The sequence below is a fragment of the Anneissia japonica genome, unplaced genomic scaffold (assembly GCF_011630105.1).
Source record: "Anneissia japonica isolate Jap-2015-1 unplaced genomic scaffold, ASM1163010v1 scaffold287740_len772037_cov194, whole genome shotgun sequence".
Classification (NCBI taxonomy): domain Eukaryota; kingdom Metazoa; phylum Echinodermata; class Crinoidea; order Comatulida; family Comatulidae; genus Anneissia; species Anneissia japonica.
This window is the reverse complement of record NW_022736571.1, coordinates 139,924-155,571: the sequence shown is the minus strand read 5'-3', so window position 1 is coordinate 155,571 and position 15,648 is coordinate 139,924. Positions and strand designations below refer to the sequence as shown.

Sequence of the window (15,648 nt, the reverse complement as noted above, 5' to 3'; positions counted from 1 at the left end):
GGTTCTGATGATGGTGGTGGTGGTTGAGGTAGTTGTGATGAGGATGGTAAAGAAAAGGATAGTGGTGAGTAAGATGATGATAATCATAATGATAATGAGTGCGGTGGCCATGGTTGTGATAATGGTGGTGATATTATGGTGATGGTGAGAAGAAGAGGAACAGGAGAAGGATGATGATTCCCTATTTTCTAAATAAAAATTTAAACATTTTACAGATTGTACTGAAACCACTTTTGAATGTGAAAATGGACGTTGTATCCCGAAGGACTTACGATGTAATAACTACGACAATTGCGGTGATGCGAGCGATGAAATAGATTGTAGTAAGTTTTGTTGTGAAGTTGTGAAGCTATCTTCATAATAAACATTGAAATACCTCAGAAAGTACATTTTTTCCCAAATTATCCTGCATTTAAACTTAGTAAAGAAAAAATATATATCTAATTGATCTCCGTTTGGCGTCTGCATGCATGTTGTGCTATTTTATATCTTTCGATTCAACTTTAGTTACATTATTTAAAATTAATAAATATGGTATATGTACAGAGTAACCCTTGCATCACATTGCAGTTTTTGATCCCAATATTGCCTGATGTTTCTACCGACAGATGTGACGTTAATAGGTTTTCTATTAACATATTCTTTGAAGATGTTTCACAATATTACCACATAATTAAATGGTAAACAATATTGCATTATTAGATTATACATTATAGTATAGTGAAAAACAGGGCCCCATGACCATTTTTCGGGGACCAAGGTTTCTCTGCTGATTTGACTTTACTAGGGTATTAATAAAAAAAAATGAGCGGATGTGAGCCCCCAGAAAAATTGCGGAGCATATTTTTTGGCGGCCATTTTTAAAATGGCCACCACTAAGATAATGGCTCATAACTTTACTTCTACTCAATGAAAAGGGTAAATCCAGGGGTGGTGCCAGCGAGCAGCCGGGGGTGCCCCGTCGGGGAGAGCTGGGCCGGCCCCCCCCTAAATCCGCCCCTGGAACTATAACAATTCAACGGCTATTGACGCCAAAGACAGGGCTACTCTTTTTAACAAACCCATAAATCATGATATTTTCCTGATGTCAGTGTACAAAACAATAACTTGGATTTAGGTAGCATTGAATTTCATGTAAACGATGTTTATGATTTACTTACTAGTCTGACACAAGCGCTATTGGTCATGATGGCATTTCATCCCTAGTCCTTAAGAAATGCGCCCATCGGCTTTGTGCTCCCTGTGAGCACCGTTGACCCCGTAGGGGTCCCGGGCACCGCAGGCGCAGCGGACAGCTTCAAATCAATATAATGTTCATTTCCAAAATCTTGACTGCAGCCACCATATGTATTGGCCTTCACATATTTCCTCAGCATTTAAATTTTTTACACTTTTAGATTGTGAAATCTACGATCGATCTTGTAACCCAAGTGGCATTGGACTGTGCGTTCCAGAGCGATGGGTGTGTGATGGGTTCCAAGCATGTGATAATGAAAACGATGAACTCTTCTGTTGTAAGTGCCCTGTTATTTTCTATTACTTTTCTAATCCATATGCATTGTAATCTGAATATATATAAAGATGAAATATCCAAGCTCAGTAGTATCAGCAGGACAAAATACAAATAAAAGGTTCATATAACAGAATATTATGTTTAATATATAGATTGATTGGATTGAATTTTGTCAGTGTATAATACACCTGGGATGGCACACGCATGTCCTAAGTCTAGGACTTATTTCCAATACAGTGGAATATTGGTAGTGCACCAAGGGACAATATTTTCTACAATAAATATTTTCATTTTCGATCTTTTCAATCAGTTCCTTCACCGATTCTAGCTTCAGGAGTATTAAATCCACTTTCTTGTTAAGGCCCATATTGGAGCAAGGACTTATAACTGTTACCAGGATAGGAAGCTGGCTGGTTTAAGCTGTTAAACTTGAATTAGCATTATGTGTGGTATTGTTATGCTAATGAGCCAGATAAGCACAATCTGCACATGCTCAGAAAAACAAAACTTTTCTTAGCCACACTGTGTATTGGCTAGGCGTACAGCTAGGCCTAGCCGCTGAATTACGGTACGGTAAAACAAAGCAAAATAAGGATACTAATTTCACTTGGCATGAAAATCAATCATACTTAAGCCACAATCGCACTGGACTTTTTTTGGTAAAACTAACCAACACGTTGGCTAGTTATACCATAATTAGTCCAGTGCGAAACAGCACAGGAAGTTTACCTGACAGGAAACTTACCCAAGCCGCGCGGTTAATTTAACCGAGTCCCGCTTGCCCAGGAAAACTGACCAGGTTAGTTTTACCTAGCAGGAAAGTCCAATGCGAACAGCGCGAGTCGGGTAAACTTCCCAAGTCATCACAGTGAACGACCTTCCTTAGGCTGTCAGGCAATTACGCATGATCTGTGACCTGGAATAAAACGTCACACACAAACATCTTGATTAATTTCGCGCGTGTTTGCTAGTGTCTTGATTTTGAGTAATTTTGTCATTTTTTTTCACTTGTTTACTCAGTTTGTTTCAATGGCTGATTTATATGGAGCATTAATAAATGTGCTAGGTCTTGGTGAGACAATCCATCGCGATTATCAACAAATACAACATGATGTGGGCCTAGTCCAAAGAAACACTGTCACAACAAGAAGGAGAACGTCGCTTTCATTAATTGTTTTGCCACACATACCGGAAGTGAACGTCACGATTTAGCGCCCCCAATAGTTGAATCTGTACGAATGGTTAGTTTCACCATGGCCTGTGGTAAAACTAACCACGTCGATAAATCCCAGTGCGAACGACAGGAAGTTTACCCATTGGAATGTTACCCACAGTCTCGGTAAAAATTTCCCTATTTTAAATCCAGTGCGATTGCGGCTTTACACACTTAAAAACAAACTAATCTACCTAAATATCACCTGCTAGTTAAGATATAAGGCAAGTATGTTCAAAAATTCGATTTTAAATTAATGTGATTTTGTTTTGTAGTATTACGATAAACATCACATAGGTTAGCCTACAGTAGGCCCGGGCCTATGTCATGTCGGGGTCCATGTCTAACCGCTTATAAAGATGCAGAAAAAAGACCCAAAACAAATTGTAGAAGTTATCAACTAACTAGTTCATTAGAATTATTCATATACTTTCTACTTACCTATATAAAATTAAAATGTATTGCTAACAAATGCCAATATTTTTTATTTTAATACGCCTTTTTCACGAATTGGTAGACATGTTGAAGTGATGACAAACAACCTAAGTCATTGGTGTGTAACCAACAAAAATAAGATAATTCTTGACCTCATGTTATTTAAAAATTAACTCCACAACGGAGGATCGTACCAAATTAATTTTTCCTAGAAAATGTTCTTAAAAGACTATTTTACACCAGTGTAAAAAAAATAGGTCTGACCTCTAAAATGAAGATGGAAAGATAAAAGCCTATCTAGTAGTGTATAGTGTTGTGGACTGGAATATAGCTTTGTGGCATTCACTATTGATTTGCTTTTGTATGGATCGCTGCATACATCTGCATAGATCGTTACATCTGCATTCGCGTGTTAGTGCTATGCAATTTGCATAGCAGGTGGCTTGCTGTTTATAATACATTTTCATGGGCCGCTGCGTTAGAAGATATTTGGTTTTTGTAGAAGACTTGATGAAGATGTTTTGTTTAGTTTTTAAACATGTACTGTAATGGTTGCTCACATGTGTTAGTACACTAGAGTATTTGATACTTGCCTAAACTTGCAATATTATGACGTTTATCTGTTCTTGTTAGTCGATAAGTAGTAATATTGATAACATATTGCTAGTCAATAATAAGAGTGCTGTTGAATATTTTTCATAGATGAAATGTTTCTGAATAGATGATCTAGTTCCATAAGAATGAAGTTCACTGAAATTTGTAAAAAAAAGAGTTAAATTGAGGAGGAAGCTGATTGTTGGTAAAATGAAACAAGATAGTTTGTAGTTTATTGATATCGAATATATTTAATGTTTTTAGAGAATAAAATAATTCTCCTGTATGGGATCTTGGAGGTGCCCCAGTGGATATCCTAAGTGCCTTCTTTTGAAGCTTAAAAAGACAATGAATTTTTGATGTTTCTGAACTAGCCCGTGGGTTAGATTGTGTAAATTTAGAAAAGGTTGTGGCATTATAATAATACTACAAAACAAAATCACATCAATTTAAAATCAAATTTGTGAACATACTTGCCTTATATCTTATCTAGATTAGTTTGTTTTTAGGTGTGTAAGTATGATTGATTTGCATGCCAAGTGAAATAAGTACCCTTATTTTGCTTTGTTTACCATACCGTAATTCTCAGCTAGGCCTACCTGTACGCCTAACCGATACACAGTGTGGCTAAGGAGAGTTTTGTGCAGATTGTGCTTATCTGGCTCAATAGCATAACAATACCGCACATAAGGCTAATTCAAATTAGACCGCTTAAATCAGCCAGCTTCCTATCCTGGTAACAGAAAAGTCCTTTGTTGGAGGGTTGGATCTGAAACTGGTGTATGAAATTTATTTGGCCTCAATGGTTATTTGTGGTTGAAGACCTGTCTGTTTTGCATCTTAGTGTTTTTACCCCATGTCTTTACCTTTTAGGTAAATCTTTGATATTATTCCTGCTGGTTTTAATTGAATATATTTGGAGCTGTTGTATTTACAGTCTTGCTTCATAGTTGGCGTTGTAATTTTTAAACTTAAACATCTCATGCAAAAGACTGCAATATTTAAACTTATGTCACAAAGGAATGGAATACACCATCAACCAAATGAAAAGATCTCTACAGTCTGAAAAGATCTCTACAGTTCGGCGATACACAGTCACTACCACCTCTTTAACTGCACTACAGTTGTCTAAGGCTAAGTTTCACATTACTATTTATGCCCTTTTTACTATTATTCATTTCTGTAAGAATTCACTATAGAGTATTTTGTTATCGTCACTACACTATAGAAATAATATTAATTTATTCGTATCTTCTTTTAATAGATTGTGGTGAACGTAATTTCTTGTGCAGTAATGGCAAATGTATCGACGCTCTCCAGGTTTGTGATCTTATTAATGATTGTGGAACAAATGAAGACGAAGATGGATGTAGTAAGTTGTCTTGCTTAAGGTCACAGCTAAAACAACAACATCAGCCATAGCATTACTGCCAAAATCCAATAGCAGTCAATGAATATAGTCCAGTGGCCTTTACACCATATCCATTTAAATTTCTTTTATTTTGAGGAATATACAGTACTGTATACAATTTTCCTTCTTCATATTCATAATTTTTGTTATATGGGTATTTATATCTGAAATATAGAAAATAAATGAATGAATGAATGCTGGATATTCCAGCGTTTTAACTACATCCAGCCTCATATACTTAAAGATAAGCTCTACAAAATAAATATTAAGGTTAAGATACATCTATGTTAATTAACTAGGCCTACCTCAGAGACAGACAACAGTTTGTCATATTGGCGAAATGAAAACCGATGTATGTGAGTACTCGGGCGCCACAGTGTGTTGTCTTGCCCTATTCTTTTTACATTTTACTCTAGTGATCTGAAACGATACAGAATGCTCATCATATGCTGTTGATACTGTAATAGCGCGGTTTGTGACAGACGCAAGTAGTGTTTACCATAATAAAGTAAATAGATTCGTTAAATTTGTTTAAAATATTTAAGAATAAAAAGAAGACATAGGAAGTGATAATTGATTTTGAAAATAAAGAATCCAATTAAGCCTATTTACACTCCTAATAATATAAAAATTTATATTTTATTTATTTCATTTTATGAAGAGAGTAGCTCCGAAGCCTAATGCAACCTATACGATCGCTATTTTATACAGTTTAAGGTAGGGGATGCAGTGTTTGATGGCGTTGAACAGGAATGGTACTTATTGTCATTCTTTGTTACATTTTGTCAACAGTTATTTGTCCCGATGGTCTCAACGTTCCGGCGTTCAGAGTTTGCGATGGACGATATGATTGTGCTGACAGGAGTGATGAAACACAGTGTGGTAAGACATCAGAATATTAATTAAAGTAATTCATTGGTTGTGGCAAGGATATCATAGTGTTTGTAAGGCGACAGGCACATCCCAATGTCAGTGGAGTATCCAAGAAGGGTACTCTTGGTGCATGAGCAGCCCCTTCAGAGGTTGAAAAAAAATAAAAGTAGTTACTGCTGATTGGCAAGAATGTTACATTTTGGCCATTCAGACACCATTCTTGATTATCTATTTTAGCTTATTCTAATTTGTGTGTTTTTCACTCTGAAAGTTCCATTTCTGTGAATCTAAAGGTGTCTATTTTTTAAAATTTCTCAAAAAATCCCACCATGGTTTGGGTTGAGGTGAATATGAGTCCTGTGTTCAAAGTTTTTTTTTTTATCCCCCACGCTTCCCCATGTATTCTCTCATTTTCACAAAACAAGGGCTATCACAGTTTATGTTGATAAACTAACGCTAATAATAATAGAGAGAGAGTGGAGCTGAAATTGAAAAAAAAAAATGAAAGTACACAATAAATGTCGGCCTGCCCCTTATCTCAATGGATTACAGTAGCGGATTCAAGGGGTGGTAAGCCGGCCTGGGCACTGCAACAAATTAATAAAAAAGTCAAATAAGTTTATCTTATTTTTAATAAGATTTGAATTCATTGAATTTGTCAAATTAAACAATTTAAAACGATAATTTATGTATGTTCCATTTCCAGAGGTACAAAATAATGAAAATGTTCGCACCATGCTGATGTTGACTTGGTCCGGTCTCTGTCTTTCATCACCCCCTTCCTTAAATCTTGATTGTCAATAGGGTCACAGGGACATCTTATTGTTGGTGTTGGTGTGGTGGCAGTGCTATTGTACTATTGGCCCCTATTTTATAGGGGTCTGGATTGATTATTGAGGAATTTAAGATATTTTTTCCCATGAATTTTTTCTTTTCAAGTAGAGACTTGATTACATTTCTACATTACATTACTAATTTGATAAAGGTTAAAAACACTACCAAAGGCGCTGTGCATTGAAATTTAAATTAATGTCCATAAACTTGTTGAAAAGAAAGGTTTTAATTTAAGCTTAAAGCTATTGAAGTTATTTTCAGTCCGACCTGACGCTGGAAGAGATTGTTCCATAACTGTGGACCTGTCACTCCAAACGACCTGTCAGCAAAAGTTCTCCAGGCTGTAACTATTAGTCCATGAAGATATTCAGGAGGTGTCCACTCACACACTAATGTGAGCGTTATGAAGTCGATCCTTTGATGTATTGGTAGCCAATGTTGTTGTTTCATACACTCGGTGACGCTTTCAAACCTCTTCCTGTTAAATATTAACTTGCAGCTCATGTTGTGGATGCTTTGTAACTGTTTGATGTCACAGTCTGGCAATCCGGTGAATATCCATTGCATAATCAAGGTGTGGGATGATGAGTCCTTGAACTACAACAACTTTACATGCATCAGTAGACAGAATGGGTCAGACTGACTCTGAAAGCTGATTATAGTTGATCAACACTTTCTGCAGATAAATTAAATGTAAGGTTCTCGTTGATATCTACTCCCAGGTATTTCATGCATTTGCTATGTGACACTTGTTCACCATTCCAATGATATTAGAGTACATGTACTGTCATTTGGCAAGTTGCTGTCTTGAACCGCAGTATAAAAACTCTGCTTCGGCACTATTCATTTTCAAACAATTTTCATCCATCCAACATTTAACGTCACATAAACAATCCCGGAGATCGTTGATTAATGAAATTTTGTGGTGGATGTTAGGCTTAATGCCGTGCTCATCAGCGTACCTGTGGATCACAATCGGAGTGGCGATGACTTCCCTAATTATTCGGACATAAATACACTTTAGGGAAATGTCTTTATACCACGAGAGAGTCACTTTCACACTGCAATGAACAGACAAGAACGGGCCGTGTCTCAAGTGATGACCTTTACCTTACTAAAGTTGTCAGTCATTACCAGGTCAAGAATATTACATCTATAATTGTGTGATCATTAATTGGAATATTGAAGTCGCCAGTCAGTGATATATTTTGATGTGTCGGAATATAAGTTGTAGTCCATTCAAGAAATTCTATAGTGAAATTGGCAATTGTAGACTTGGCAATTGTAGACTTGCTATATTAAGTGGTGTTTGACTGTGTTTGTCATAAACTCAAAGGTCTTCTTCTGACCCTTGATCTCTAACAGATAGCAATCCAACCTCCTGTTCTATGTTGCCTGTTAGAAGTAACTATTGTAAGTCCATCTCAATTCAGGACTCTAGACCTTACACAATGGTCATTCAAATTGTCCTTTAACCAGGATTCATTTATTACACAGATGTCACAAGAAGAGTCATCCAGATATTCTCGTATCATTAATTCTTTGTTTTTGATCTATATCTATCTGACATTAAAAAAAAATCATTTTTAAAATTTTGAAGTCTGATGTATGGTTGTGGTTATCTGATGTTTCTATGACGATGAGATTATCATGATTTATTAGTCTTCTAGCAGCTGGTGTAGCTCCGCCTTTGTAGCCTCCTTTCCTGCCTCTTTTTATCCAAGTTCAAAAATGTTGAGCAGTAGAGAGAGGTCGATTTTCCTGAGTATAATAATAATAATAATAATAATCTTTATTTCACAAGACTCTTTCACCCACTCGGTGTTCTTACAAAAGGCTGTGAGGTATATAAATACAATTGTATAAAACTAATTAAACTAAATTAAAAACAAAATTGCACATTGACAGTCAATTGTAATAATAACAGCACCATAAACTATCAAGTACAAGAAAAAAAAATGGTCTAACAAACTACTTAAAACAAACTTGACTTAAATCAAAATTATGACAAAGCTACAATGAAGTAAGGTAGCATTTGTCCTTTTAACTAACAAAAAATGACTACAAAAACTACTGAATACTTACAAGATAAAGAGGATTAATACTAAAAAGAAAGAGGTTGGGGTTTACAATAATTAAGATTCTTAATTAGCCTACTCAGTACACACTAAGTAATCATTGTTTTGAAAATATTTCTATTTGGGGCATTTCTGGTTTTGATATCAAGTTTGTTCCAAATATCTGCTCCACTATAGGTAAAACTTATTTTTTTATATTCCGTCTTAATTTTGGGTATGGTTAAAGTAGCATTCGATCTTGTATCATAAGTGGGTTTGTGCTCATGAAATCTATTTTTAAGATACTTGGGTCTTTCATTATTTATTATTTTGTACATCATCATTGCTTCATTTATATGTTGTTTACTATTAAGATTCATCCAGTTTAGTTTTCTTAATGCTTCTATGGTTGAGTCTGACCTCCTAACATTGGTGATTACTTTAGCAGCCCTGTTTTGGAGAATTTGTAATTTTTGTTTTGAAGTTTTTTTTACATCTACCCCAAACAATGTTACAATAATCCAAATTGGTGGGGGGGGGGGGGGGGGGGGGGGGGGGGGGGGGTATGAAATGAGTGAGTTGTAGATCATTGTTTGGATATTTTGTGGAACAGACTGTTACATTTTCTCAGGTAGTATAAACCAGGAAGTACTTTTTTCTTTACATGATCAATTTTTTTTTGTCCCATGTCAGAGTTTCATCAAATTTATTTCCCAGATGTTTGCAATGGTTTACTCTGTTTAGCTTAGCCCAATCAATATTAATGTCAATGTCTATTTTAGATATTTGTGCAAGTTTTTGGTGAGTTCAAATGATCATTAATTCAGTTTTATTGATATTTAGGCTTAATTTATTTGCCGAGAGCCAGTTTTTACTATGATTAGATCATTTAATTTAGTACTGATTTCAATGCTGAAGCTTATATCAAATCTGTCTCTTATACACATCTAGATGTGTATAAGAGACAGGCCCCTGAGAGTAGTCGGTTATGGTAAGTATTTTTGCCTCAAAGCTTTTATCAGTTGTTCATGTGGGTATGTTGTTTTACTTGCCAGTTCACTAGTTCCCACAGGCATGGCTTCCACTAACTGTGATTGGTTGAAGTATGAGATAAAATTCTATTTAGAATTATGATGTTCGTTACCAACCAAAAATGAATGTCAACAACCCTCAAGCGATGATCCAGACATTACCAAGAGGAATTATCATTGAACAGAATCCAAAGACACAAATTGAAAAGCATGAAAATTTGTCGAAAAACAAAAGCAAAATAATTTTTTTCCCCCTTTTTTTTCAACCACAAATGAAGATATTAAACTTCAATATGTTTTAGGAGGAGATTCAGTTTTTATTTGTTATGAATCTACCTCTATTTTTGATAATTTCTGTAAAAATTACATCATGAATGCTTGGGAGAAACGCTCACAACTAAAAAATTCACAACAATAGTATAAATGTATTGTTGCTTATCAAATTGTGTAATGTTAATTGTTTTTTTTTTTCTTCTTTTATCACAAGTGGACTCTACATTGTAGTCTGTATTCCTTTAGTTAAGTAGGCCTACTTTGGTATAATCTTTTTGTTGTAAGACTTTTTCATCTTTAGATTTCATATTTTTAGGTTAATTATTTTAAGCATTTACATTACAGTAGACCTGTATTTCTGAGTATGAAATGTTATTTTTTATCTCATCTAATTTCAGTTGTTATTTTTCTACCTTTCTTTAATTTTGTAATATTAATTCTTTTTATACAGTCGATTGTTATTAATTTTGTTTGTTAAATTTTACCCTTTTTATGTTTGTACGAACGCACCAATTGATATTGAGTGCCACCGATTCATAGATGTATCAAATAAATAAAAGAAACTTGTGTCAGTTCATGCAGTGCCATTGCGTTGCCATAGCAATAATTATATTTGTTTTATTTTTCTTTATAGAAAGTTGTCCAGAAGGTTGGGAGTTATGGCAACATAGCTGTTACTACATTTTAGGAGATCTCGAAAGGACGTTCAGTGAAGGAGAACAGCTATGTAACGATCTCGGAGGTTTCATTGTAATTATTGAATCTGAGGAGGAAAATAACTTCATTTTTAAGATTCTTCAGGATTTTGATCTTGATAGCACCTGGATTGGCATTACAGATCGTGATGAGGAAGGTGTCTGGAAGCCTGTAGCACCAACATTTTCATCGTATAAAAGTAAGTGATAGCACCTTCACTGCAGCCATGTTTCGTTAGCATTAGGCCGATTATATAATACTGTACACTCAACATTTCTGACTAGTTGTTCTAGTATTGTGACAGTTATGCTAAACTGTAATGTGTTATTCATTACAGACTGGGACCGTGATGAACCATCAAATAATGCTGATGAACATTGTGGTATAATGAACATTCAACTGAATGGACTTTGGAAAGATATGGTGTGTTTCTGGGTTAGGTACACCGTATGTGAATTCAGTAAGTTCATAGGTTATAGGTTATCATTTTCAATAACTTTCCAGACTGATTAAAACAACAGGTGTTACTTGGAATTTTAGGAGGCAACTACTGTATAAAGATAAATATACAGTAGTTTAGGTATACAATGTAACATTATCACGATCTATAATATCTCAGTGCAGTGGGTGCTAGTCAAAATAGTTATGGCTCGGAAATAGGTAACTGTGTGAGGGAAAATGATAACGTCACCATTGACATTATGAAAAACAAGCCCATAGATTATAAATAATGATCTGCAACCAGCTGAATTATATGTTTAATGAATTTAAATATATAATTCTGTTAAGTTATTATTTATCTCTTATGTCTGTTAATATTCAAGGGAATATCCTCAGTTGATAGTATAGTAATGCGCTGCAGTGCAACGCATAGACTTATTTTTTGTCTGAATTTTATTATCAGGACCAATTCGTTTAGTTACCGGTAAGAATCCAACCGATGGCATCGTTGAGCTTTTCTACAATAATGCATGGGGCAGTATTTGTAGTGATAACTTTGGGAAAAACGAAGCTGATGTAGTCTGTCGGCAACTGGGACTAGCGTACTCAGAGCCCCTGATGTGTTGCTCTGCAATTCAATACAGTCACATGTACTCCAATAAGGTGTACAGCTCCATTACATGCACAGGGGATGAGGATAGCCTTGGAGAGTGTAATAAGATGACCGGAAATGAAAACTGTGATAGCAATGCTGAAGCTTATATCAAATGTAGCAAAGGTTAGTTGTTAGATATATATTCAACTTTCTAATTTAAGTAAGCATCACTAACGTGCAAGATAACAATTTGTGAGTAAACATTGTTTGCAGTGTTGAGCCTAGTATCACAGGTTTACATGCTTGATTGCCTTTTCCAACATATTAAATCGCTGCTGTACTGATGTCTGGCACCTGGTAAATATGTTTTTATTTCGTCATGTAGATCCCATTTTGATGAGTTTCAAGTTTTGATTTACTGTTACGATGTTAGACATCCCATCATGTGACTTTATTTTTTTTAAATGACATAGGCAGCATTTAAATTAACAAAATTGTCAAGGGCACGTAGCATATTTCGTTTAACGTTCTGAATAAAACACAACCAAACAGTTCCGCCTATACCCATATTTTGGCTTTTCCAGTGCAAAACATAAAACACTGTAGGATCAGGATTAAATAAATTAAAGTGTTTTTTGCAGATACTTCAGTCCAAACCAAAACTAGTATCACTCCTTAAAAGGGAAAATTCAACAAAAAATATCGGTGTGAATAACTTCACAACTGAATTCTATTCGGTTGGGGGGGGGGGATTGTGTATTGCAGCATAACCAATATGCTTCCCAGAGAGCAGAGAAATGTTTGCCAATTATAAATTCAGTGAAAAGCCACAATAATATAATAAGTTTCAGTATATTATATATAGCACTGAATTGTATAAGACGTAATGATTCTAAAAATAGTAATGCCCTGATAGTCCCCATTTGGTTTTTGTTAATTTATATCGATCATTACTTTTAGAAGTAAACTCACTGTTTTAAAGTTTTTTGCTTATTAAAGAAAAGTACCAGAGTAAATGTTAAAAAATAAATTTTTTAATGATTGGGTATAAAGAAAATTCAAATTTATTCAAGAAACCTTCAAAATAAAATATGAAAAGCATACAAAGAAAGTACAAAACAGAACAGCAAAACGAGAAATAACAAAAAAACCGTATAACCTCCCATTCAGAAGCTTCTGAGTAATAATCTCGACAAGAGTGTTCTTAATGTTTTTCAGCCATTGATTTGACACATGGTCGGTACGCTTGTGTCGGTCAATCCGCTCAAGTCAGCCTGGTGTAGCCAAATGATTCAGTCGAACGATCCGCTCGAGTTGGCTTTGTCAGTTGCGACAAAACTATATAAATAATTAACGTTCTAAAATCTACATCTTACTTCTGATGAGCACCACAATCAGGGAGGACTGAGTTACATGTAATATTGTCAATGTGTGAAAGTTTGATGTTAAACGGTCCAGTAGTTTTTGAGTTATGCTCCCTGAAATACAAACACAAATGTCACAGACAGACATAAGACAGATCGACCCACAGATAGACAGACGGATCTCATTGTAAGGCAGACGGATCTCATCTCATGTCTGAGCTACCTAGTGAACCGGTGCCAGCTACTCCTGTCTGTCCACAACAGATATGAAGATTAAGATTAGTGTTAAAAAATATTTTCAGTTGCCACAACGAAAATATCGTATTAAAATAATTGGTATTTCAATTTTGGAGGGGTCTGTACGCCTACAAAATATAAAAAGCAATCCATAGCCCACTAATTAAATATTTACAGTACTTAAACATTTAATAAAAACATAATTTTTTTAAATTTTGTATTTGCTTCTCTTTCATAGAGCTTATAGGGTTATCCTCTTGCTCTAATTTTTGTGTGTTTTATGTACTTGTTTTTTGTTGTGATATTATAATGAGGGCAATAAATAATAAACAAACAAAACATTAATGTTATTATTGAAACTTCCTTCATTTTAGAAGGCATACGGTTGAGTAGTGGTGAAGCAATACACTCGGGGTTTGTAGAAGTATTCAAGAATGATGCCTGGGGCACATATTGTGATATCCATGCTGATGAATTTGCAGCGAACCTCACCTGCCAAAGTCTCGGATATGATCACGTAACTAACTTCACCAACCAGGCAACAATCAGCATCTGGTCGGGGACACCGATTAATTTGGGAGATATCGAATGCAGTGGGGATGAATCATCCATCTTCGAGTGTACAGAACCAAATACCGTCCTGTGTCACCATGATCATGACGTACATGTGCAATGTAGTACTGGTAATATATTCAATTCAATTTCAAACTAAATTTGAACTCGTCACTGAGAACGAGTTTAGTGGTGATCCGCGGCACTTTGACCCTCAGAAAGCGCACGTGGTGCGAATTGATAAGATTTATATGCTAAAATATGCTTTAATTGAATGCTGTTTGGTCATTTTTTTACCCGAAGACAATAGATGTGGCCCCCACCCCCACTGCGATTAAAGTCTCTTTAAAGACTTAGAAAAACACTCCAGGCCTTGTTACTATAGGAACACAGCCTGGCTTGATATGAGCCACCTACAGTAGTTCAGACTAGCAGGTGGATAAACCCGGTGAGTTGAGCAGGATTTATCCACCTAGTTCTGAACTAGGCCTTAAGTTTTAAAAAAAGAGTAATTTTGAGCATTTTAAAAGATTTACGCATGTGTACACGTACGTTTTGACGTCCATACGCACGGTAATGATATGAATACAGTGTAACAAAAATATGTAACAAAACGTAATTTCATGCTTCAGTATGTGCTGTGCGTACGGCGCGTAAATTATGGAAAGTTTTTGGAATACTGAAAATGACCTGAAATGTGCTTTAAATTATCTGAAAAGTGATATTCACAATTTTCAAATTTTAACGCACAAGTACGAGTACCTTACGACGTGCCCAAGGATAGTAATGGCACACAAAATTAAACCTTGTCAAGTGTAATTTAAAACCTCCTGTTGGTTGGTAATGCCACATATATTTCCCTTCATATGAATTATATATCAGTCTGATAGCGTCGAAATACAGTTTTTTTTTACATCTTTTAAGAAAGACAGATGAGAATACTCCAAAAATTCATTCTTTTTGACCATGATGACATCATCAAAATGAAAAATAAAGGGACATTTCCAAAAGAGAATTGTCTCAGCTATAACATACTCATAGGTAGTAAACAATTGATCAAGAATAAGCGAGATACGTTCAAATGAGTAGAAAAATAATGACGTCATAAATAAAAATTCAGTTTTTTAAGGAGCTATAACTGATTAAAAATAGGCATAATGTTGACGCACGCGTACACGCATGGTAACACGCACGATCAAAATTTGAGGTACAGTACCTGACTTTCAACCTTGACCTGAAGTGTATGCCAATTAAATATGATTCAGAATTGACAAGTGGTTAAGATGATTATGGGGTCATCAATGTTTTGAGGAAAGAAAGATGTGGGGGGGGGGGGGAACAGAAAAAACATTTATTTTGATCATGATGTATGCGTTATGATGCGCACGCAAAATATTTTGGTATGTGATATTCAACCTTGACCGGAAGTTTATGCCCACTTAATATGATTGAGAAATGAAAATTGTTTAGGATGATATGATTGATAATGTAAAAACGCAAAATTGCGCGTAGATGACATCACGCATGAC

At 35.3% G+C, this 15,648-nt stretch overlaps 1 protein-coding gene across 1 annotated transcript in view; it reads left to right on the top strand.

Moving 5' to 3' along the window:
- Positions 1–215: 215 nt before the first annotated feature.
- Positions 216–15,648, top strand: part of LOC117116794 — a gene marked incomplete at its 5' end in the record, with an annotated part of 30,286 nt that continues 14,853 nt past the window's right edge. Inside the window, 8 exon segments of the mRNA XM_033260888.1 lie at positions 216–323; positions 1,398–1,514; positions 5,020–5,127; positions 5,959–6,048; positions 10,869–11,129; positions 11,268–11,390; positions 11,835–12,149; positions 13,942–14,250. Of these exon segments, the coding sequence (XP_033116779.1) occupies positions 216–323; positions 1,398–1,514; positions 5,020–5,127; positions 5,959–6,048; positions 10,869–11,129; positions 11,268–11,390; positions 11,835–12,149; positions 13,942–14,250 (1,431 nt within the window).